The 23,897-nt window shown below is 40.3% G+C and overlaps 1 protein-coding gene across 1 annotated transcript in view; it reads left to right on the forward strand.

The window, feature by feature from the left end:
* POU6F2 (POU class 6 homeobox 2) overlaps positions 1 to 23,897 on the forward strand; it is a 394,263-nt gene that overhangs the window by 352,011 nt on the left and 18,355 nt on the right. Inside the window, exon 6 of the mRNA XM_027835747.1 lies at positions 6,538 to 6,744. Coding sequence (XP_027691548.1) covers positions 6,538 to 6,744 — 207 coding nt within the window. The remainder of the gene's footprint in view (positions 1 to 6,537; positions 6,745 to 23,897) is intronic.

A 23,897-nucleotide genomic window follows, 5' to 3' on the forward strand; every position in this document is an offset into this window, starting at 1 on the left:
CCTCTCACCAATTCTTTGAAAGCTATTATTACCTCCATTTTACAGATGAAGAAATGAAGGCAAACAAAGATGAAGTGACTTGCCTGGGGTCCTGCAGTTACTGTCTGAGACAGGATTTGAACTCAGGTCTTCCTAGCTCCAAGCCAGGCACTCTATTCATTTTACCACCTGGCTATGTTTGTGTCTATGTATGTATCGTGCACAGAATTTAGGAAAATGATTCACTGTCCATTTTTCCTTATAGGTCTGTCTCTTATTTGCACTGTTTAAAATTGGTACTTAAGGTCTGAACACTGTTTTAAATGCAATGTAGCTACAGTTTAAATGCATAATTCAAATGCAATAGAAGCTATAGTTTTGTACTTTGTTATAGAGCTGCTGCCAATTTTCCTAATTGGCCCAGCTGCAGCAAAGCAGTGGATATAACTGAACAGTTTTTACAGTGTCTTAGGAATTCATTTTTTCTTGGTTTTTATATCATTTGCTGCCATCTTGTTTCTCTTAAGCTTTCTGCTTCCTTGTGGGTTAATTGCACCTCTGAGTGGAAGATTAATTGGGGGCCTTAATTACTCCAAAGTTCAGGTTCTCCAGTGTGCCAGGTGTCCCCTGGAAACTCTTGAGTGTTTAGTGTGCATGGGTGCAATATTCTGTGATGTCCTGTGGCTTGAAGTCATGAAATTCCACAGTCTTTACAGAACTAAAGCAACAGGTCACCCATAGAACCATGGAGAGGTGCATGGGGGGTGGGAACGGGACAGCAGTCTGAAGGCATTGCTGATGAACCAGAATTCACTATATTATCAAAGAAAAAGGAGGCAGGCTGGGCATGTACCAAGTATGGAATGACCAGTGGTCAGCTCACATTCATAACCAAATCAAAAACAGGAGAAGGGTGCTGGCGCACCAGTGAATCCCTGCCAAGATTTAGGAGAGGATAATGTGGAGCACTGTGCTGAATGTTAGGCATACAATGATGTAAGACAACACACTGCCTGCCTACGAGGAGGTTACAACCTAATGGAGGAGTGGGGAGAAAGCGAAGCATCAGACTTGGGTAAACTATAATCAGGACCAAGGAGAGATCCAAAGCTGTTAGAGTAAGGAATTTGAAGGCCACAACTTTCAGCTGGGCAGATCAGGGAAGGGCAAGATTGCGCCTATTAGAGACAGGGAAGTTGTATGTTCTAAGTGTGGCTAGATTCCACAGATGCATGGAAACAGGAGAAGTCAGAATAAGACTGGGAGGGTTGGCAGTCCAGTCTGACTGGAACAAGGAATTATGTGAAGAGAAATAGATTGAAAAGGTCAGCTGGAGCTGGACTATAGAGGGCACTCAATGTCAGGCTTCAGAGTTAAGTATTTTAGCCTTCTGGAGCAGACATGAGAGACAAAGGGGAAAGATGTTGTAGCAATCAAATCAACAGCAACTAATTGGGTAGGGGAAATAAGGAAGGGAGAATGAAGTGGTAACAATGGTTCTGAGCTTTCAAAACACATTTAAAATGAGCAGAAAGAAACAGAGAAGTTTAGATGTGGGCATGTGGAGGGGGGTAAAATGAGGAGGCCACTTTTGGCACATTGTGTCCAGCAGGATTTTGAAAATGCTCCACAAGAGCTTGGAGAGCAGTTAGGATTATATAAATAGATCTGGTGCCATCTGCATAGAAGTGATTGTTGAAGTCACGTGAGTGGATGAGTTCAACAAGAGAGAACGTGTAGAAAGTGAAGAAGGCCCAGGATAAAGCATTTGGGAAGCAGTAATAACCAAACCCTGGCAGATGTAAGTATCTAATTGCACTGTTCTGAGTTCTCAGTGGACTTTTCAGAGACAAAAGGAGTGCTCAGTGGGGAGAAGACAATGGTCTCAGCGTCTGGATACAAAAATGTTTGTTGACAGCTGGGAAGTGCTTATGAGTGGGAAGAAGAGTGACGGGATTTATGTCAATAGGACCAAACAACTTATTTTAAAGTTAAGAAAATTGAATCCTAGAGGAATTAAATTATTGCTGCAGGGGATTGACTGAGTTCCCTAATCAACTTGGTGAGTTTGAAGGGTATTGAGTCTTTAGTTGGGACTTTGATTGTGTCTCATCAATTGAGAATGAGTTGATTGACTCGGGCTGTTATGGATCAACAATCCTGGATAATAGCTTGGTTCTAGGACTGTGGTGGGTCTAAACAACTCCTTTGTGCTGGCCTATAAAATAGGAAACTATTGCAAAGTCAACCTTTTTGCTCTTCTTTCCCCTTTTGGAAGTTAGGTCAGAGGTCCACGGAATAAAGAGTTTACCTTGATTGGGGAGGGGGGGAGCAGGAAAAGGTGTCCCACCTCAAGAGCCAATGATGGCAACCTCCACACTCATGGAAGTTGCATGTGCTCTCACCCACATGATCCAACTGTCATTACTAGACTCTGAATTCTGCAACCTAGATTTCTCTGTTTTTTTTCTGCTCATTTTAAATGTGTTTTGAGAGAGAGAAAGGTGCATTACTTGACAATATCTATTTGGAGAATGTCTTCATAGCAACCCTGACTTTGTTCATTCCCAGATACAGCCTTCTAGAGAGAAGAGGAATTCTTGAGTAGAGAGAGCTTCTTAGGGAAAAGAAAAATCACTCACTAGCATGGCCCCAAGAGGTAGAAGAACAGAAAGGGACTGACCAATGTTAGAGTGTGGGAGGGAGAGCAAATAACAAGTACTTTGGCCCTCTGTTTTTACCCTAACTCTTTAGATAGTATGGTTCTAATGGCAAGGGGGATGGTTCTCCAACAAACCCAAGTTAATTTTCCTTCCAGGGGCAGTTCAAGCCTTCAGGATTGAACAATAAGGTTTTTGACTTGTGTTGTTCTCTTGGATAAAATTAGGACTCACCAGAATGTCAATGGGTTGACTGTCTAGTGTCTTCAAGTTTGTTTCCCTGTTGAGGGTAGTTCAGACCCCAGGGTGGTGCTATAAACCTAGAGATTCTGGGGAAGGTGGGTCTCACCAGAGAGGGAAAAAAACATAAAAGTATGTTAATTGTTTATGAGCTACTGAGTCAGTCCTGCACCTTATGAAAATCACTTTAGTGGCTAAATGGAAGATGGATTGGAGTGAGTAGAACCTTGAGGCAGGCAGAACCCCCTCCCCAGCAGCTATTGCAATAGTCCAAGTGTGAGATGATAAGGGTCTGCACCAGAGTGGGGGCAGTGTCAGAGGATAGAAGAGGACATATGCAAGAGATTCTGCAGAGGTGAAATCAACAACCCTTGGCACCATATTGGATATTGAGGAGTCAAGGATGATTCAAGGTTGGGAGCCTAAGGGATTGGGGGCAGGGGTATTCAGCATACTTTGTTATTTGAGGCCATATATTCAATTCAATTCAACATTTATTGAGTATCTGCTGTGTACAAAGAACACATAAGACAGCCATGAACCTGATAATTTCAGCTCATTTCATAGTCATGTCAGATGACAAAATACTAAACCCAAGTAAATAAAACTAAGACCCTTGTACAAGGAATTTCTCATATAAAACCACTGAAGGCAATTGATATGGCTACTTGCTTAACATTAATCTTGGTATACAATCTCATTCAGATTTAATACTTTGCCTCAGTACTTTTTGATGTTGCCTTTGAAAAAAATCTTTTTTTTCTCTTCTCAGTGTAGACTTTTTAAAAACCCTTGACTGGGGGCAGCTAGGTGGTGCAGGAGCTAGAGCGCTGGCCTTGGAGTCGGGAGGAGTTGAGTTCAAATCTGACCTCAGACACTTGACCCTAGCTGTGTGACCCTGGGCAAGTCACTTAACCCCAATTGCTGAAAAAAAAATCCTTGACTGGTAACCTAATAAAATAGGACATGGCATCTCCCACAACGTAAAAATAGATTACAATGCATCTTTTTTTCAATTATGTTTCCTCACATATAATGTGACTAATTCCAGGGACATGACAGTTGTGTCTTTTATGGATTTATTGACAACTGCTCAGAACAGTGTCATCCTTGCTGGCTTCTTTTCGTCAATGAACTGGAGATCAGTTTGGGTCTGGTGCAGATGACTACTGTGGCCGTTGGATTCACTTACCTGGGAAGCTTGTCAGCTTCCTTGAGCTGTGAAATTATCCCTGAGGATTGTTGTTGCAAATGGGCTGCACAGTTGGGGGGTCCCACAGTAGTTTTAGATAAGCTAGTGAATCTCACACAGCTCCTTTAAGATTACCATTATTCAACCTGTCTCATGCCATTAAGATGTAGTCAAACAGAGATTTCTCTCTACCATACCTTCTCCTTTACAATTGGACAATAAAAGAGGGATCATTAGTGATGACTTTTTCCAGTTGTTTGTAAAACTATTATTATTCATGAGTCAAAAGATCGGAGTCATAGATTTTTTAGCTCCAGCTCAAATAGGTATGATACTATGACCCTAATGTGTCTTGGAATTTGTAGGGTAACAAATACATTTAACGAAAGAAGGAAGTGGGAAAGTGGTTGACATGAAATGAACAAGATCTTTTTATTGTATCCGAAATGTCACTGGTTAATCAAGGGACCTATACTCACTTTAATATCATTTTCATCATTGGCATCATTGGTATAATTATGTTTGGAGCTAAATCCAAGATGTGTGACTTCAACCAAGTCACTTGACCTCCTCAGACCTCAGCTTCTTACTCCTTATGGTGAGAAGGTTGGACTAGATACCCTCTGAGTTCCCTTCCAGCTCCAAATATGTGAAGCTATGAAACCATTCTTGGCTCCACTGACCTTTCCTCTGATTGTCTTGTAATTTCTGTAACAATTACAAGGTCTCTGTCCTTGGTATATATTTATGCAGTGCCCCTCCTCCAATTTTAGTATTTTTAGTGGTTTTGGAGAAGTCTTTTAACAGCCAATAAGAAAATAACTATTTTTAAGATTCTCAACTCCACACAAGCCATTTCTTTGTAGTTGGAACAGCCTCCTGCTCTACCTGCCAACAGGAAGTCAACAACCCAACAGGGGATTTTGAGATGGAGGCATTAACACCTCCTAGCTCCTTGCCACCTGTGAGGTTTTGTCCATGTACATGATTACAGAATGTCAGAGATAGAAGGAGCCTTAGAGTTTGCATTGTGTTGCATTGCATTGGATTGGAATGGATTGGATGAGGGATGATGCAGAGGACAGAGAGTAAATAAGCTTGCTTGGCAAACCTGTCACACTCTATCCCTTCCTTACTTCAAAACTCTGATGACAACTCAGCTCTTCCATCACCAGCCTATGGTCCTGTTCACACTTTCCATCTAGTTCATCATAGTGAATGTAGCAGAACACCAGCCGGTCTTAGAAAGCCCATCAAGGAAAACGGTTTGCTCTTGAAATAATAGTATTCTCTTGCCCTCCCTGGCATCAGTATCATGCTTGAAGCTGTCAAGAGTAATGAGTAGCATTTAACATTAACCCAAGGAACACAGTGAGCTCAGGCTGAACATATTATACCAAGAAGAAAAAGCCATCAGTGAATAAAGTGAGTGAAGTGACTGACTTTGGCAGGGTCTGAGAGGAAGGAGAAAGGGTGATTGGCCTTTCCTTCTCACATGGTATTACTCATCACCAGCTTCTTAGGCAATCAAGTTCTATGAGCCCTTTGATCAAGAATGGAAGGACAGCTACTGGTGTTAACAAATGCCTTCAGATGGAAAACGCTGAGGTTACACAAATATTTGGGAGAGAATTATGTCTGCTGATAGATTGAAAGACAGGAGGAGGAAGCTGATTTGCAGTGTTGACTGGGATCTCATCTTGAAGAACTTTGCAAAAAATGAGTTGTCAATTTGACATCTGTAATCACATTCTCTGAAGCACAGCTTACCAGCCCATCAGAAGCTGTTGCTGGGTGGGGGGCATCAAACAATATGTCTGTATATCCCAAGCTGCTGGGATGCCAGTGGAGAGCCTGCTAGGGACAGCTGCATATTGACAGTGAATACACTCAAGGCAACCTATTGGATTGGTCTGTAGATTCTTTGGTGTTCCTCTGGCTTCCTTGACTCTCCCTTTCATCAGAGTGACTGATGACATTCCCATTTCCATGTGGAAGCCACTTAAATTTTGTTCTGATTGAAAATCTTATGGATGGGGAAGAGAGTGAAAGCCATATTCTTATGGGGTTTGGGGGCATGAATTAGAGGGGTGGATAGGTCTTATCAAGACCTATGATTTCATCAGTCCAAAGAACATCCAGCATGGACTTTGGACAAGTCATTGGAATGAAAGATTTAGGAAAGTATATTATCTTATCTTACATTATCCCTTTACTCAGAAACCAGTGATCTTTCCACTGCACCGCACTCTCAATCTCTCTGAGCCTCAGTTTCCTACTCTGTAAATCAAGGATGATAATAGTTCCTACCTCACAACATTGTCATGAGGATAAAGTGAAATAATGTGTGTAAAGGACTTTAAACCTTAAAGTCATAGAAATGTGCACTATTGTTATAATCTTGAGATACCCTTCTAGACTTCCCACCATGCCAGCTTCTCACTCATCCTTCTTTGTTCCTTGCAGATTATTGGAACCATCCCTCTGATGCCTAATCCGGTGCCATCCAGCCAAGCTGCAGGAGGAGCACAGGGCCTCCAGGTGCAGCCAATTACCCCCCAGCTATTGACTAATGCCCAGGGTCAGATCATTGCCACAGTCATCGGTAATCAAATCCTGCCTGTGATCAACACCCAGGGAATCACGCTTTCCCCAATAAAGCCAGGCCAACAGGTAAATAATCTCTTAAACAAAATGTGAATGATTCCTGCACCTTCTGAACATAGACTCCTTGGTTTTGTTATGGGATGCCTCTCCTTTACTTTTATTTGGTTTCAGTCAATCAAAGGTATTTTTAAATTACAGAACAATCATCAGTCCAATTGCCTATCATTTGAAAAATCAAGTAGTTTCATTTTCCCCTGAAGACAAATGTATGTGCACATGGGTAGTTTGTGTGCGTGAGAGAGAGACAGACAGACAGACAGACAGACAGACAGAGACAGAGAGACAGAGAGAGACAGAGACAGAGAGACAGAGAGAGACAGAGAGAGACAAAAATGGGGGGGAGAAGAAAAGTGGAAAGAGAGGGAAGGGAGAGAAGAGGGAAGAGAGAGAATGAGAGAAAGAGACAGAGAGTTTCTGTGAGATAGAAAGATGAATTTTATAAGACAGCAACAGAGACAATGGCTTAGACCTTAGGATTTAACATCCCGGAATAAGGAGTGATAGTACTTTTTCTTGTCTGCCCTGGTAAGACCCCATCTGGAGTCTTGTATTCAGTTCTGAGCACCACAGTGTAGGAAGGACATGGATTAGCTGGATAGCATCCAAAGAAAGGTAGTCAGGGGCCAAGAACCCTGAGTCTATGTCATATGAAGATCAGTAGAAAGAACTGGTGGTGTTTCATCTGAAGAAGACAAGACTCCATGGGCAAGGGAAGGGGATGTCAGAGCTGTCTTCAAGTGTCCATGGGGCTGCCACTTGGAAAAGGGATTCATTTTGCTCTAGGCCCTGGAGGACAAGAAGCAATGGAGAATGGGGGGAGGAAATCACAGAGGACTAATGTCAAGGAAAGCTTCCTGACAATTAGAACTTCCTGAAAGTGAAGTGGGCTTCCTTGGAAGGAAATGGTTTCCGATCTTAGGTCTTCAAGCAAAAACCATGTAACATCTTATCAAGTGTATTGTGGGCACCTGGACAGCATAGTGGATAGCATACTGGATGTAGAATCAGGAAGATCTGAGTTCAAATCCAGCCACAGACACTAACCCTCCAACTCTAACTCTCTGACTCTGTGTGATGTTAGACAAGTCCCTTCACCTCTCTCAACCTCAGTTACCCTCATCCATAAAATGGAGAAAATAATAGTATTTACCCAAGAGAGTAACTGTAATGATCAAATTATATTCTGTATTTAAATCACTATAGAAATATTGGCTATAAGCTACTATTAGAGGGGATTCCTTTTCAGGCTCAAGTTGCACTAGATGGCCACTGACTTTTGACAATTGAATGATCAAAGTGGTTTTCTCAAGACACTTAATTTGAGGGATGTTTTTCTTTTTATCCCTTTTACAAAAGGGGTAGGAGGAAATCAAGGCCAACTGCTCATTTGTCATCTCTAAAGGGAGGGAGAGAGAGTGAAGATTGAGAGAGAAAGGCTCATCCTAACTCAAGACTGACTGGTTCCTTCCTCTTAGAGAACTACTTCTTGAAACAAAGAATAAAATAGATTTTTAAAAATTAGCAAAACTAACCATCGTATCAACCAAGTTCAGCATTAATGAAGTGTTCTCCATCTATAATAGCCGAGCTCTGCAAAGAAGACAGAGGGGAACATTCTCATCTCTCTTCCTTGGGGACGAGCTTCTTCTTTAACTTTTCACTGCATCGGATGTCAGTTCTGTTGGTGGTGTTACTGTTGTCATTATTGTTGTTGTTGTTTTTCTTTCCATTTACATTGTTGTATTCATTGTGCATATTGTTTTCCCAGGTCAGCTTCATATCAGTTCAAATGTCTTTCCCCATTTTTCTCTGTTGTCTTATTTTTCATTTTTTGCAACATTATATTCATGAATCACAACTTGTTTAGCCATTCCTTAATCACTGTGTTTCCATATCCTTATTACTCAAAGAAATGTTGCTAATATATGTTGGTTTACATGCAACCTTTCTTTTTTTCATTGACATCCTTGAAGCATATGCCTAGCAAGGGGACCTCTGGGTCAAAGGGCATAAGTAACTCATTTTATTTTCTTTCTTAGCACAATTCCAAATTGCTTTCCAGAATGGTTGGATTAAATCATATCTCCACCAATAGGGTCATTTCACATCCCCTCCTATATTCATTACCATCTCCTTTATAATTTTTGCCAATTTCTTAGATGTGAGGTTAAACCCAAGTTATTACTGATGTTCATTCTCTTGTTATTAGTGATTTGAAACAATTTTTCATATTCTTGCTAATAGTTTGCAATTCTTCTTTCGAGAACTGTTTCTAATGGGTTTTGACCAAGTATCCAATAGGAAGATTATTCATAGAATCAAGGAGTCCATCCTCTAACCTAAGCTTGGTATAGTGGATAAAGCACCAGCCTTGGAGTCAGGAAGATCTGTGTTCAAATCTTGACTCAGACACTTATCACCTGTATGACCCTTGGCAAGTTATTCAACCTCTCTCAGCTATTTACCTTAGCCATAAAATGAAAATAATAATAGCATCTTCCTTATGGGGTGGCTATGGGCATCAGAGGAGATTACACACATGTACATGTACACACACATGCATGCATGCATACGTACATGCATACATATATGTAAAGTGCTTTGCAAACCTTGAAGAGTTACAGAGGTTTTATATACATATATATGTATATATATATATATGTTAGCTATTCATCTATCATTATCATCACAATTATAATTATTACTATTATTCGGCCCCACCCCTCTATCCTGCCCTTGGCTCTGCCCAACTCCCATGGTTCCTAACTTCTGTTATTCACAGATTCTGACTATAATGGTTTCACTGCCATAACAATACTAAATGTGGGGTTTTTTGTCCCCAGTTTTAGTATACTTCCTGGCACATAGTGGGTACTTAATTAGTGCTTTTTGATTGATTGTTTCTATTGGGAAGCAGTGGGACTGGAAGTTATAGCAGAATATCGAAAAGATCCATGTGAGATCATTTGTGTGACTACTCTGTCCACCAGTGCAAATTGTCACCCTTCTATGCCTCAGTAGAAGGCCTTCATGAACTGTTGCAACCTAATAAATCATTCCCTAGTAGCCATGCTTCAAGTAAGAGGCTTTCCACATAGTCACACAGCTCCACCCAATGCCAAGTACATGAATTCTGTCACCATGCTTATGCTCAAAGCCTTTCCAACCTGCTAAGACCAGTCAGGTTTTTACTACAATGACAGAATGTTCAGAGAATTAGATAAACAGAGTTGGAAGGAGAACATCTTCTAATTTGCCTCTTACCTGTCTGAGAATCCTTGCTAATGCATCCCCATCAAGTGGCCATAAAGCTTTTCCCCAAGGAATGAAGAGGATTTCTCCCAAGTCAATCGATCCTATTTTTGATAGTTCTAATTTTTGAATTTTGCCTTGTCTCAAGCCTTAATTTTTCTCCGTTTTTCCAGCCATTACTGCTACTTCTGCCCTCTGAGACCAAACAGAACAAATCCATTCCTTCCTCCATATGACAGTTCTTCAAATACTGAAGATAGACATCACAAGTCTTCCATTCAGCAAACTAAAACATCCCCAGCCCAGTTCTTTTAAGCAACCTTCTTATAGCACAATCTGCAATCACTCACCATCTTGAGCACTCCCTACCCCAGATTCTCTCCAACTTGTCCATGTATTCCTAAAATGTGAGGCCAAGAACTAAATACAAAGCCATGGAGATGGTCTGACCAGGGAAGAATACAGACTTTCATTTATTCTGGATTGTGCTTTTTTAAAGAAGGCTAAGCACAATCATTTTTGACTGACATAAATCATTCCTTGACTCTTAGTATACTTGTAGCCCACTAAATCCTTGAAATCTTTCTCCTTTGAACTGGTGTCCAGTCATGGCTCCTCCATCTTGTATTCATGGTGTTAAGTTTTTGAACATCTACATTAATTTTTATTAAATTTCATGTTATTATATTTAGTGTATCACTTTAGTCCATTAAGACATTTTGGAATCCACATTCCAATATCCACCATGTTAGCTAACCTTCCCAGCTTTGTGTCATCTGTAAATTGGAGAAGTGTGCCACCGGCACTTCTATTGAAATCATCTGGGGCAATGTCCAGTAGCAGAGGGCCAAAAACAAATCCCTAGTACATTTCATTAGACTCATCTCTCCAAGTTAACTTTGAGCTAATTAGGACTACTTTTTCAGTTCAGACATTCAATCAGCTACAAATCTATGAAACTCTACAAGCTCACATTTATCTCTCCATCTTATCCACAATGATAGAATGAGAGACTTTGTCATACGCCATGTTGAAATCTAAGTTACCTGTACTTATGGCATTCTCCTGAACTACCAGTCTATCTACCAGGTTGAAAAGAAAATGAGATTAGGCAAGCATGAGCTGTTCCCCATGAAGCTCTGCTACTTCTTAGTGACCATCACTTCCTTTTCTAGACGTCCACACAAAATCTCTTTAATAACAAGTTCTAGAAATTCCCCTAGAATCAAAGTCATTCATAGTACTATAGTTCAAGACTCTACTCTTTTACCTTTTAAAAAAAATCAGGACATTGCCATCTCTCCAATCCTACAGTGATCTGTTCTCCATAACCTTTCAAAGGCCAATAAAAGTGACTCAGTAATCCTACGAAAGTTTAGTACTCACTTTTGTGGTTTGTAAGGGATGGTGATATGGACTCCTTAGGACAGCTAGCTCACCTCAACATAGCTTCTCTGATACCATGTTTCAGCTCACTAATAGGCATTTGGTTATGTCAGTCCAAAGATCAAGTGAACAAAAGCAAGGTGAGAGTTTTCTGCCTTCTGTGTCACTCATCATCCTACTCATTCTAAGGAACAGGTCTAGCCATTTCTCACACCGCCTCATCTTTTTTCCTAATACTTCTAAAAATTTTTATTTTAAATAAATGTTTTGTTCACATTAGCACCACCATCCTCAGGTCATGCTAAGCCTTTGTGCTCAACCTCAATCACCTGCTCTTGGTGATTTTTTGAACTCTGCTTTGATGAATGTGCTTTCTTTAGATTAGTCATGAGTACATTGATCTTGAATGAAAGGTATCTTAGAAATCATTGAGTCTGATCCTTCATTTTATAGTGGAGAAAATTAGGAGCAGAGAGGTTAAGTCACTCACCTAAGGTCACACGGATAGTCAATAATCCAGCCAGGATTCCAACCTCCATCTTCTGACTCAAAAAAAAAAAAAGATTTTCCCACTATGCTATGTACTCTTTGTCTTCCTCATTTGAATTTTTTTTTTGGTCTTCCAAATTTCATTCTTGAGCATCTTTCATTCCTCATGGACTGACTTTCTTTATAAAATTTTAGGCTATGGCATTCTACCAAAGTATTCTCAGAACTTTCTGAAATCTGTTCTCTCCATAGGTAGGGGGTATATCAGGCACTCCTTGGAGTGTATTAAAGTGGCTGGGTCCTTTACCATTGACCCCACCTAATGAAGGACCTGAGGTCACTATTCTAGGCCACAGTAAAATGAGTGAAGGAGGACCTGACTGGAAAAAAAAACTTAAATAAATGTCCTAATAGGACATACATGCACATAGACCTGCCCCTAATTCTGTAAACGTGTGTTTTCCTCTCTCTGTGAACTAAGGAAGTTTCTGTTCCCATATTTCGTGAAATATTTTATTGTTGGAACCAGCCTGCTTTGAAATCAAACATTTGTCATAAATCTTGGGGAGAAATAAATTGTCCAACTTTTCTACCGTACAGTAGAAATCCTTATTTCTTTCATGACTGTCTGTGCTATATTTCTTCATGTAAAGGGTTATATTTAAAGAAAAAGTTTGAAGACTGATATCCCCCAGCCTACCAATGATTTTGAGCTCTGTGCCTCCTCCTGCCTCTGGACTTTATGGCCCATGATCTCCTTTGAGTCACAGCCTTTATATCTGGGCTTCAGACTTGCTCATCTCCTGCCGATTTACCCGACTTGTTAACTTTACTACCTGTTTCAAGGCATTTCAAATAGATCTGAGCTAGACTTTAAAAAGTTAACACCAGGAAATAAAGGAGCTCATTTATTTCCACTGCTTTCCATGGAAAAGGAGCATGGGGTGGCAGAAAGAGTCCTGTACCAGGAGTCAGAAGGCTGGAATGTGAGTTCCATCTCTAACACTTAAGAGCTAGGGGATGCTGGCCAGGTCACTCAACCTTTGTTGTTTTATCTATAAAATGGAGACAATGCCCAGAGTACCACCTATGTCACTGGGTTACTGTGAGGAAAATCCTTGGAGACTCTCAGAACACAACATCCGATGTGTGCATCCATATTGTTGTTGCATCCCCAATCTTAGCATAGTACATGGCATAGCATACATGCTTATTGAATATCTGATTGATCAATTCATTGATTGATTGAATTTCCTTTAACTCTGTATGTATTAGTGCATATGCATATCTATGTATGAGTTGTCTATCCCATTTGAATAAAAGTTCCGTAAGGGCAGGAACTGGTTCGACTTCTTCTTTGGAACCTTAAGAGCACTTAGCACAGGGCTTCCCTAAGTGCTTAGTTCACAGATGGAATTAGAATACATGCTAAGCTCATCAAACACATGCAAAAGACAGCATTGAATAAGGCCCCAAAGTCTGGTACCAAACTGTATGTCTGCCATCCAACAACCAGCCAACTTGTGTTCACAGAGGCTCATTGTTAGAAAATCGGCCGCAGAAGCATGTATTTTTCAACCACAGCAATTCTTTAAATATACATATGTGTGTGTACGTGTGTGTGTGTATACATATGTGTGTGTGTGTATATATATAAACTTCTATGTAAACTTCTAGTTAGTAGCTGCATCTTAGAGCAGAATGCCTACGCTGATAAAAATCACTATTTTATAATATGTGCTGGACATTGTGCAAAGCACTAAGCATGCAAAGACAAGAAAGGAAAATGGTCATTATCCTCAAGGAGCTTAGATTCTGTAGGAGGGAAACAATACACATGCAGCGTTGTGCCTTCCCTGGGATCCTCCCCTGAGCTGACTCACTGCTTGGGTTTCCAGCTGGCAGGTGCTTCTCCAGGGATCTACAATACCCTGTAGATCGGCAGTCCTAAAATGATACATCACTCATGAGCCTCTAGCGGTTGGCTTTCCCTTAATAGTCAGCTCACAATTAGCAAAGACATTTACTTAAATGGCATAATAAGAATAGTAGATACAAAACATTGCCCTCATAAACCTGAGATATGCCCTCCCACAATCCATGAGAGTAATGCGCACAGACTTATATACGTTGGTGATGAAACCCACATGAAGGGAATACATGTAGCCAAGGCAACTTTCTCCTCAGTATATCAGGGCCTTGATGTTCATTGTCTCCTTATAACAAACTCTCTGTAGCTCTCCTCTAGGTACTCTTTCTGATGAATGGGTTGCTCATCTGGGCTCCTGGAGTCTGCTCCTCTTTGCAGCTCAACTCCTAATTACAAGGGCTAGTTCTCCCTTGAATCTATGGTCAGCTCTCTTCTTTGCTTCCAGGGTCATGATCATTTGAACTGCTACCTCCCTCAAAAGGCTATATTTCTGTGTCTGTGTTAGTCTGAGGAGCATGTGTGCATGTCTACTCAATTGCTGCCTCTTTCCTGAACTCTCCTAAACTGGCAAATTCATGGACTGCTGCATCAGGTTCTCCTACTAAGCTAGCAGCTCTGCTGTCTCGTAGAGGAAGAAGGCCATAGAGACCCTCTCCCATGGCTGTCTTCTGGTAGGCACAGGGGTTACATTCCACAAAGCTTCTGTAAGTCTGGACTCTCTCAGTCACCCACTGTGTTGACCAATCTAGAGCTGGCAGACTTAAGAGTTTCAAAGGTTCCAAAGATGTAGTGGGCCAATTCTAAACACCCTTTTCAATTCAATCAAAGAACATATTCATATTTCATAAAAGGATTACCTGTCATAGCATCCTTTTACAATGCTTTCAAGCTCTTGGTATATGCCAGGCATTCCTCATTATTTCTGCCATGTGCCCTTTATTTTCAGTGATATCAGCTGGAGAGTGGGAGGAATCAATTGATCAATGACCAGCCCCTCTGCTTTTGTCCAGCTACCTCCAAACCAGAAAAGTAAATATAAAGAAATGCAAAGAGGAAGAGAGCCTTCACTGATTGGGAGAGTGGGAAAGGCTTCATGGAGGAGGCAGCACCTAAGCTGAGTCTTGGTAGGAAAAAGATGAGGATGTTGAAAGTGGAGATGAGAAGGAGAAACATTCCTGGCAGGGTAGAAAGCTATGCATTGCCAAGCACAGGGAAAAACCAGTCATCCAGTTTGGCAGCAATGTAGAGGGGGAGGAGCAGGGTGGAGAGAACACTCAAAGAAAAGAGCACGTATTCCCAGAAGATATCTTCAGGGAAAGCAGAAGAAAGGTGAAAGGTAAGAGCTGATACAGATGACTCGCCCACAGATAATGTAGCATCAAGTAGATATCAAATGAGATAAAATTCATGTAAAATGCTGTCCAAACTTTAAAGCCCTATAGAAATTTTTGCTGCTGTTGTCGTTAAGCTGGGGAAAGGACCAATAATCCTCTGTAATTTTATCTGATATTGCCCCAAGGCAGCACTGAAATCTCAATCAATAATATTGCTGGAAAAAGAAAACAAACTCTCTTACATGGTATTTAATAGCAGGGTTATTTTTAACATAGAAAGCCATGAAATAAAGAAAAATGTAGAATGACCAATAGCTCTTTGCAATCCCCTTTTGTCTCTTTTGTGATGGTGGCAGAGTGGTGTATGGGGCAGGGTGTTCAAAGCATCACAGTTATAAGATTTCATGTAAAGATTGAGTAAATGATGAATGAATGGATGAATGAATGAATGAATGAATGAAAAGCACTTACTAGGCAGCTAGGTAGAGCAACAGATAGAACACTGGACATGTAGGTAGGAAGATCTTAGTTCAAATCCAGCCTCAGACAGACTAGCTGTGTGACCCTGGGCATTGCCTCAGTTTCTTCATGTGTAAAATGGGAATAATAATAGCACCTACTTCTGAGGGTATTGTGAGAACACAATGGGATCATATTTGTAAAATGCTTTGTAAACATTAAAGTACTATAAAGTACTAGGTATTGTTATTATTACCGTGTGCCATTTTTGCTTTGCAAACTGTAAAGTGTTATCTAAATGAGCCATTGGGAAAAAAAAGAAAGAAGCAGAAATAACCTCTATTACTTTTCCAGGATCCAAGTATGGAGAGGGCAAGAGATGTGCTAAGTAGGCATTGGGGAAAGGTGGGAAGACAGCAAAAACAGTGAGAATTCCCCCCCTCGGGGGGCGTACACTCTAATAGGAAGAGGGAAAAATATACTGGAGAGTCAGTCAGACAGCAAACATTTGATAAACTCTATGGGCCAGCCACTGAGCTAAGCGCTGGAGAGTGGGGGCCAGAGAGGGGTGCTCTGATTCAGGAAGCTGCCCACGCCGGGATGCTGAGAGTAGCCACAGTGGAGCTGATTGGCAGGCCCTATTGAGTAGCAGCAGCAAGATTGAATTGACTTCAGTTGTAGAGGTGCATGTGAAATTCTTGTCCAGTGACCAAGCAGTGGACAAAGTGCTGAGGGAGCTGAAGCATAAAAACATTGATACCTTCATGATAAATGAAAGCAGTAAACAAAAGGCAGTAGCAGCTCATTGAGAAGATAGCTCCCAGCCTCCCCTTAGGGAGACAAAGAGAGGAGGGACATGGCTTCGCTCTGCCTCCAAAGGCAACAGGAAATGTCACTGTATGGGGTACTTAGTCATCGGGCCTGGCTGGTGATGAGCATTTCTGAAACAGATACCTTGAAGGTCATCGCAGCTTACATGCCAACATCTGTTACAGAGGAAGAAGAAAGAGTGAAATTCTGCGAAGAACCTGATGAGATCCTCCCCAAAAATCAGTGTCAACGTTCAAACTGGACGACTTTGATGTGAATAATAACCACAAAAACAACAACGAAATAATAATAATAAATATCCGATACATATTGCTTTAAGGCTCGCAAAGTGCTTTAACATATTATCTAGCTTGATCCTAAAATGGGCGTAGGACAGGACAGCAAAAAAAAAAGTTGGAAATTATAAGTCAGGATTAAGAAATAAAAGAATTTGAATTCTTGCCAACTACACAGAAGCCCCCCCACACACACACACCTACACACAAAATTATGAACCCTTTCTTCAAGAGGAGAATTGGGAGGCACTAGACATTATTACCAGGGAATAATATTGCCATAAAGAATATTTGAATAATAATAGTTAGCATGTACAGGGCCTTTTTTGCAGGAGTGTGCTAGACCAGTTTGTATTGGCCCTCAGGAGCTGATTGTTAAATTTTCAATGTGAGCATTTACACCCCAGAAATTGGCAAATGCTATAAACCAAGGCTCGACTTATAGTTTTCTTGGTTTTGTTATTCTAGGCCCCAGATTTAAGAAAATGATGGAGAAATTGTTAAGAAAGTAGGTTAAACCTAGAAGTGTATCATGCATTTTTGGAGAGCTAATTATTAAACATTTACCACCCCACCCTTGACTTTAAGGTTTGCCAAGTGCTTTGCAAATATGATATCATTTTATCCTCACAATAATCCTAGGAAGTAGGTGGTGTTACTATTTGAATTTTACAAATGAAGAGACTGAGGCAGACAGAGATTCAATTATTTACTCAGGGTCACATAGCTAGGAAGTATCTGAGGCAAGATTTTAATTGAGGTACTCCTGACTCTAGATGTGGTTTTCTGTATATTGTGCCACCTAACTACCTAGTTACCAATGAGGAGTCATTTCTGAATCAGCTATGTATGGATGGTCAAATCACTGGCTTGTTAAAAATAGATGAAAATCAATATCTAATCAGGAGATATAATATTTCAAAATATGGAGTGCAATCAAAACATCTAAAGCCAGATCTATTTAAATGCATCAATGAGTCAGTCAACAAGCATTTATTAAGCTCCTACTATATACCAGGCAAGCTATCCATGTATAAATGTACAAAATGGATAAAGGAATAGATGTCAAAATCTCACCTTTTTCTATACAGCTGATTCCTTTAAGGTTTTATCCAATGTAAAGAAGTCACCACAACAAGGATATCAAAATAGCCTAGAAACTCCTTCATCCAGCAAACATTTGATCTGCTTGCCAAGCACAGAGATATGAAAGCCAATGGCAACATTAATATAGAATATAAATTCATGTGAAAAACTTTTAGGAGAAGGATTAAGGAAGATTATGAGGATCACTCATAAAATAATGAGAAACAGTAGAGAGGAAAATGAGTCTAGATAGCTTGGTGAGAGACTCAATTAAGCCAGATGATCCAAAGAGTATTTGAGGGCTAAACTGGAAGGCAGACAACAATCGGGTGTAAATGAACAAACAACAAGTGAATGAATGAAATTTGTAAAGATTTTCTAATAATTTTCTCCATCAATAACAGTGGAACTATATTTAGACTTTTACCTAACAATCTACATTTTGTTACATCATGAAGCAGAAATGACACCAGAGAAAACAAAGAGAGGAGAAAAAGTTGGACCAGCCCAAATGTACAAAGAGAAGGTCCATGATGGAGACAGCCCTGGGGGATCAATTCTCAAAATATCTAAGAGAAAATATTGAATGAGTGAAAATACTCATAAACATAATTACTATCCCCAAGGGGAAATCAAGAGGATATTAATAACTACTAATCCATGCACCTTCTCTTTTCTCATCTCTACAAAATCTTTGAGGGAATACTTTGCACATGTGTTGAGGGTAACCTTGATAAAAATATAAAATGAGAATGGGAAGGATTTTGCAAACAGTTTTCTCTAGCAGACCAAATGTTTACAGTCATATAACTTCTTAAAAGCTGAAGAGTTTACAAAGCCTCACTGGTCTTATTAGTTCACTATGGGAGGAAAAAAAGCAGGTGATTCAGTAAAGTTCAACGTCACCTCCTCCAACAAAGTTTCCCTCATTCATGTGGTGAAATGACATAATGGGAAAAAGCAAGAACAGGGAAGATTTGCTTTGATGCTCCTTTGATTGTTATTATCCAGTGAGACATAAAGCATCGCTCCCCGAGTGGAGGTCCTGTCATGGCATTTGTCCACTGCACAGTCCATAGGAAAGGGAGAGTCCCAGAGGTGTGAGGTCCTCCAGATGTTCCTCTTTGTGGATGACACCATGAGGATTTCATTAAGCCTCAATATGGCAAAGGCTTCTAAACGGGGGCCAAAATCACTCAAGGGTTTAGCTTAACTACATACGCAGGAAAACCTGAGTGGCTAAAGAATACTTATTATTCAGACAATAACATGCAGCTGGATGAACAATGCATAGATCTAATCCTTCAGTGCATATCCCTTGAACAGATGAAGCAGATAAGAAGTAAACTGTATCTGAAGCTTAAGAGGTAGAAGAAGGAGAGCTGTATTGAATTTGGGAAATCATGCAGTGTTTTCACTGACCCCATACCTCTCTTCCAAGTAAAAACCCATTTTTGCAATGCCTATATTCTTCTGCCAATTATTTGTGGCTCCAGATCATGTAGTACCATTATCTCCAAAGAATTAAAATTGAAAATCATTCAAAGGACAATGGAGACATGGGTGATGTGGATAAATGGGCTGAAATACATGAGCAATGATGAATCACATTCATGAAGCATCATAAAAATATCATCAAGGAGACATGAGATGAGAAAAAGAGTTGGGTTAGTCAAATAGCAAGATCAAAAGATGGCAACATGAATGCTCCTTTGGCACCCCAGCAATGTTAACATATCCAAAGGAAGGCTTCAACAATACTCTGGACCCTTTTGGAGAACCTGAGAGGAGGAAGATTATGCAGATAGGGATGGCTTGTGTGATCTGCAGCACTGGAGTGAAATCGCAGCCCTTTTGAAAGATTAAAGATTTTTTTTAAAGACATGAAGCATAGTTCATACTTCTCCACACTTTTGGTAACTCATCAGCCCTTCTCAGTTCTCAGTGATGATTGTTTATGGCTAGAGCCAATTGCAACAGATAATACTGGTGCCATGTTATGAGTATTAAAATCGATGTCCACCTTTTCCTTTAATAATCAGCAAACCACAACAGTACAAAGCATCATGTATCATCATCCAGAACCACACAATTTGAGGGGGTTGTTACTTAAGTGTTTGGGGAGACTCTGATTTGTATGAGGAATTGTTACAGTGTTTACTGGGAAGCGTCTATTGTGTCAAAGTCAAATAATTTTATTAGAACGGGAGAATAAACTCTTAGCTGAGAAAAAGTTCACCTATTTTTGTTTTGTAAACCACGGTGCTTTGAAAATGCCATATTAATAACCCATTAAAATAAGGAAGTAGAAACAAACTTCTCATAGCATAAAAGTATGCAAAGGGTAGAAGATGTTGCTACTTCTTTCATATTTTTAAGGGCTGATCATAAACATAGAGCTTTTCTAAATATCTACTTTTAAAAACTGTTAAGCACAAACATTGTGCTCCATACCCTAGGGTAGGAACTACGTTAGCCTCTGCAGCATTCCAAATTCATCATTTGCATACAGTAGCATATGGCTGAGAGAGAAACAATGATTCCATTTGAACATAATAAAATAAAGCTTGACAGGGAAGGATAGTGCTCACTATTTCCCAGATTCTATCTGAACTTCAGAATTACAGTTTGAATCGTAAGACACAAAAATAAGTTGAATTCATTTTTTTCTGAACCAAGAAGTTATGGTTTTAGTGTTGATAGAGTAAAATCCCTCTTCCAGTCCTTAGAGAGATAGTAAAGAATGTCTGGATCAGAGCTAAAAATATAGGAATGATGGGCATGGAGTCAGGGACAAAGTTAATCTAGTAAAAAATAGTAAAAATAGATTTGCCCACAGTCTCACAAGTCTGCTCATGAGGTCTTAAATACTAAAAAAAAAAGGAAAAAGAAAGAGAGAGAGAGAGAGAAAGGAAGAAAATGGCCTATTTATGCTCACCAAGCTAGACACCATAGAGAGTAGTCACAAGACAAAGAACCACGATGGAGATGTCCCATAAATCACAGGTGGCAAAAGGTAAGAAGGGAGTTACTAATAAACCCCACAGTCTCAGATGTCTATACAACAATGCCTAAAGTCGAAGTATCAAGGAAGGTGAATTAGAGATCCTAATGCAAGAAAAAAATAATAAATTGACCAATATCATTTGGTGGGAATTAAGAATCAAAGGAGCTAAAGATTGTGGAGGATGTTTAGATGAAAACCAAAGGCAGGAGAAAGAAGGAGCATTGCCATAGGAGCATACTATAGTCCACCTGGACAGAAGAATGAAAGAGATGAACAATTTGGGAAATAGATTACAAGTGTCAAAGAGAAGCATGATGTAATCATGATGAGAGATTTCAGTTATTTGGATATCTACTGGACCTCTTGCTGATAGAAATGGGGCAGCCAATGAAGTTCATCTTTCAAAAGGCAGTGGAATGACGAGACAGCTACTATTCCAGGCTTGATTCCAACCAAGCAGAAAAAAATGGTTGCTGAAATAGAAATGAAGGGAACCTTAGGTAGAAGTGATCCAGGATTCATGATGGAAAAGGAGGAAATGTGGGCATAATCTGATATACAACCAAGAGGATTTCAGAGGGTTCAGAAAAGCTTCAGTAGCATCATATAACCTAAAATCTAAAAGGAATGTTGGCCCAGGAGGTATAGATGGAAAGTTATTAGAAAAAACAAATTTAAGGACATGAAGAGAAATAATTCAAAAGGTAATGATATTTGGACAAAACAAAAATGAATAGTAGGGCCTTGAAACACAAAATAAGTTAGTTGAGCATCCAACTGCCCTGAGTTCAAGCCATCAAGCCCCTGATGGCCCACATCCCAGGGGATTAAAGGATCTCGCAGCAGTCATTTATCTTTGAAAGATTGTGGAGAACAGAAGAGGTGCCTGAGAACTGGAAAACTAGCATACTTATTGAATTTAGAGACAAGAAGAGCTGGGAGGGAGAGTTCACATGTTGAATGACATGAAGATTCAAAAACATCTCCCCAAGCTAAAACATTGGTCCAAATCTAATAAGATGAGACGTAATAAAAACATGTAAAACCTCATAACTGGGTTCAAAAAATCAACTTTGCAAATACCAAATAGGGAATCCATGATTAAATTGCAGTTTATCTTTTAAAAAGAGTTTTAATGGAATTCAACCTCAGGATGAGTTAATAATGTGACAGGGCAGCCAGAAAAACTATTGCAAGTTTCTGCTGTGTTGAGAGGCCCAGAATCTGCAACAAAGAAGGTAATGGGTTCCATTGTGCTCTGCTCTGGTCGGATCCCTTCTTGTGTGTCACATTTGTCTCCGGTTCCCACGTTTGGGGGAGAACATTGCTAAGCTGAACATCATCCAGAATAGGGGAGCCATGATACTGAAGGGCCTAAATCATGCCACAGGAAGATTAGTTAAAGAAAAGTCAATGGAGCTGAAAATATTTAGCTTAGAAAGAGAAGACTTGGTGGGGTTATGGTAGCTGAAAGAATGTCATATGGAAGAAGTCTTAGATTTGTCCTCCCTATACCGGGAGAATGGAGCTAGGGGTTGCGGTATGGACACGATGGAGAGGCAAATTATGGCTTGATATCAGGGGAAAAGATTTCTTCACAATTAGAGCTATCCAAAAGTAATCTCACATTTCTTTTGGGGGCCAAGGATTCTCCCTCATTCCAAGGGAAGGCTGGATGGACCTAATCAGATATTTTGTAGTGTAGGCTCTTATGAAGGTGTAAGTGGAGCTAAATGAACTCTCAAGTTTCCTCTAATTCTGAAATCCTGTAATATTTCTGTTACAGTACTAGTGGGTGTTGCTGTGGAGGGTAATACAGAGGATACTCCATCCTTTCTGTTCCCTTGTCCCTTTTGGATAAACCTAGCGCTGAAACCTTACCAAGCTTAACTTATCCTCTTTCTGGATTGGTTCAGGATGTGCTCTTTTCTACAGTCAGTCACCTCCCTCTCTTCCTTGCTCCCTTCTTCTCTAGAGATTTAATCAGCCAATTGGTTTACTTTTTGCCTGGGGGCAATATAATGGCCCTCACTCCAGGCTTCATGTGATCTCCATCTCTTTGTGGAGTTTATATCAGATGGAAAGTTAATACAATCACAACAGCTCAGAGCCCCCAGTTAGGAAAATTCCTAATATTAGGAGAGAAATTTGACTCTCTGCTCTAATTTAAATTTTATTATTTCTAGCTAACTCTTGACTTCTTTATATTTGGGGCAAAATCAGTATATAGTAAACACTTGGTCACGGGAGTAAATTGATTATGTTATTGTGTCTGTTACTGGGCAGGCACAGGGAAGGGAGAAGGGGAAAGCAGATCTTTTGGAACTTCCTTGGAAGAGGTGAGAGCAACTGGGAGCTTCAGCCCTGTCTTCTGGGATGCCTGCAGGTACCTGGTGGCTCACCTAGACCTCCTCCTTCTCTGTTGCAATTCCAGTCTCTTTTCATTTTCTTCTCTTACCTGTTGCCCCTATGCCACCAATTTTCTCCAGCTCCACTTGGTTTGACATGGACGGACACACTATCTCCCTCACTGCTTCAATTGCTCAGCATATAATCCCCACTTAATGTCTTACAGATCTTGTGAACTCTTTTCAAAGCTCCGAGGCATGACTCAAGTCCACCTTCACAGTAGTCCAATTTCCTCTCAAAGCTAAAAAGGAATGCTTGTCCTTCTGAACTACAAATCCCAGGATGCCATTCAGTTTTCAAACCCACCGCTGCACTGTGATTTTTAGATAGCAGAGTAGCAAATGAAGACAATAGTGGTATTGGTGTTGGGGGGTTATGTTGTTGTCAGTATTAGGAGTTAGACTTTCTCTGTATTTTTCTCCTCCCAAAATGTTCCATAGAGAGGTAGCATGGTATTGGGAATTGAAAGCTGGCTTTCGAAACAGAAAGCCCTGAGTTCAAGACCTGCTTCTGACACACTTTGGCTGTATGACCTTAGGCAAGTCACTTAACTTCTTGCTGCCCTAGGCAAAGCTGAAATAATAGGCTGAGCAGTTGCTGATCCACACTGGTAGTGTTAGTTTCCTCCCCTAGACCAGTGAAAGCATAGATGTAGTCCAAATAAGTGTCATGTGTCCTGGATGGGTTTGAACAGAGGTGTA

Source organism: Vombatus ursinus, unplaced genomic scaffold, assembly GCF_900497805.2.
Source record: "Vombatus ursinus unplaced genomic scaffold, bare-nosed wombat genome assembly UNPS02014817.1, whole genome shotgun sequence".
Lineage (NCBI taxonomy): Eukaryota > Metazoa > Chordata > Mammalia > Diprotodontia > Vombatidae > Vombatus > Vombatus ursinus.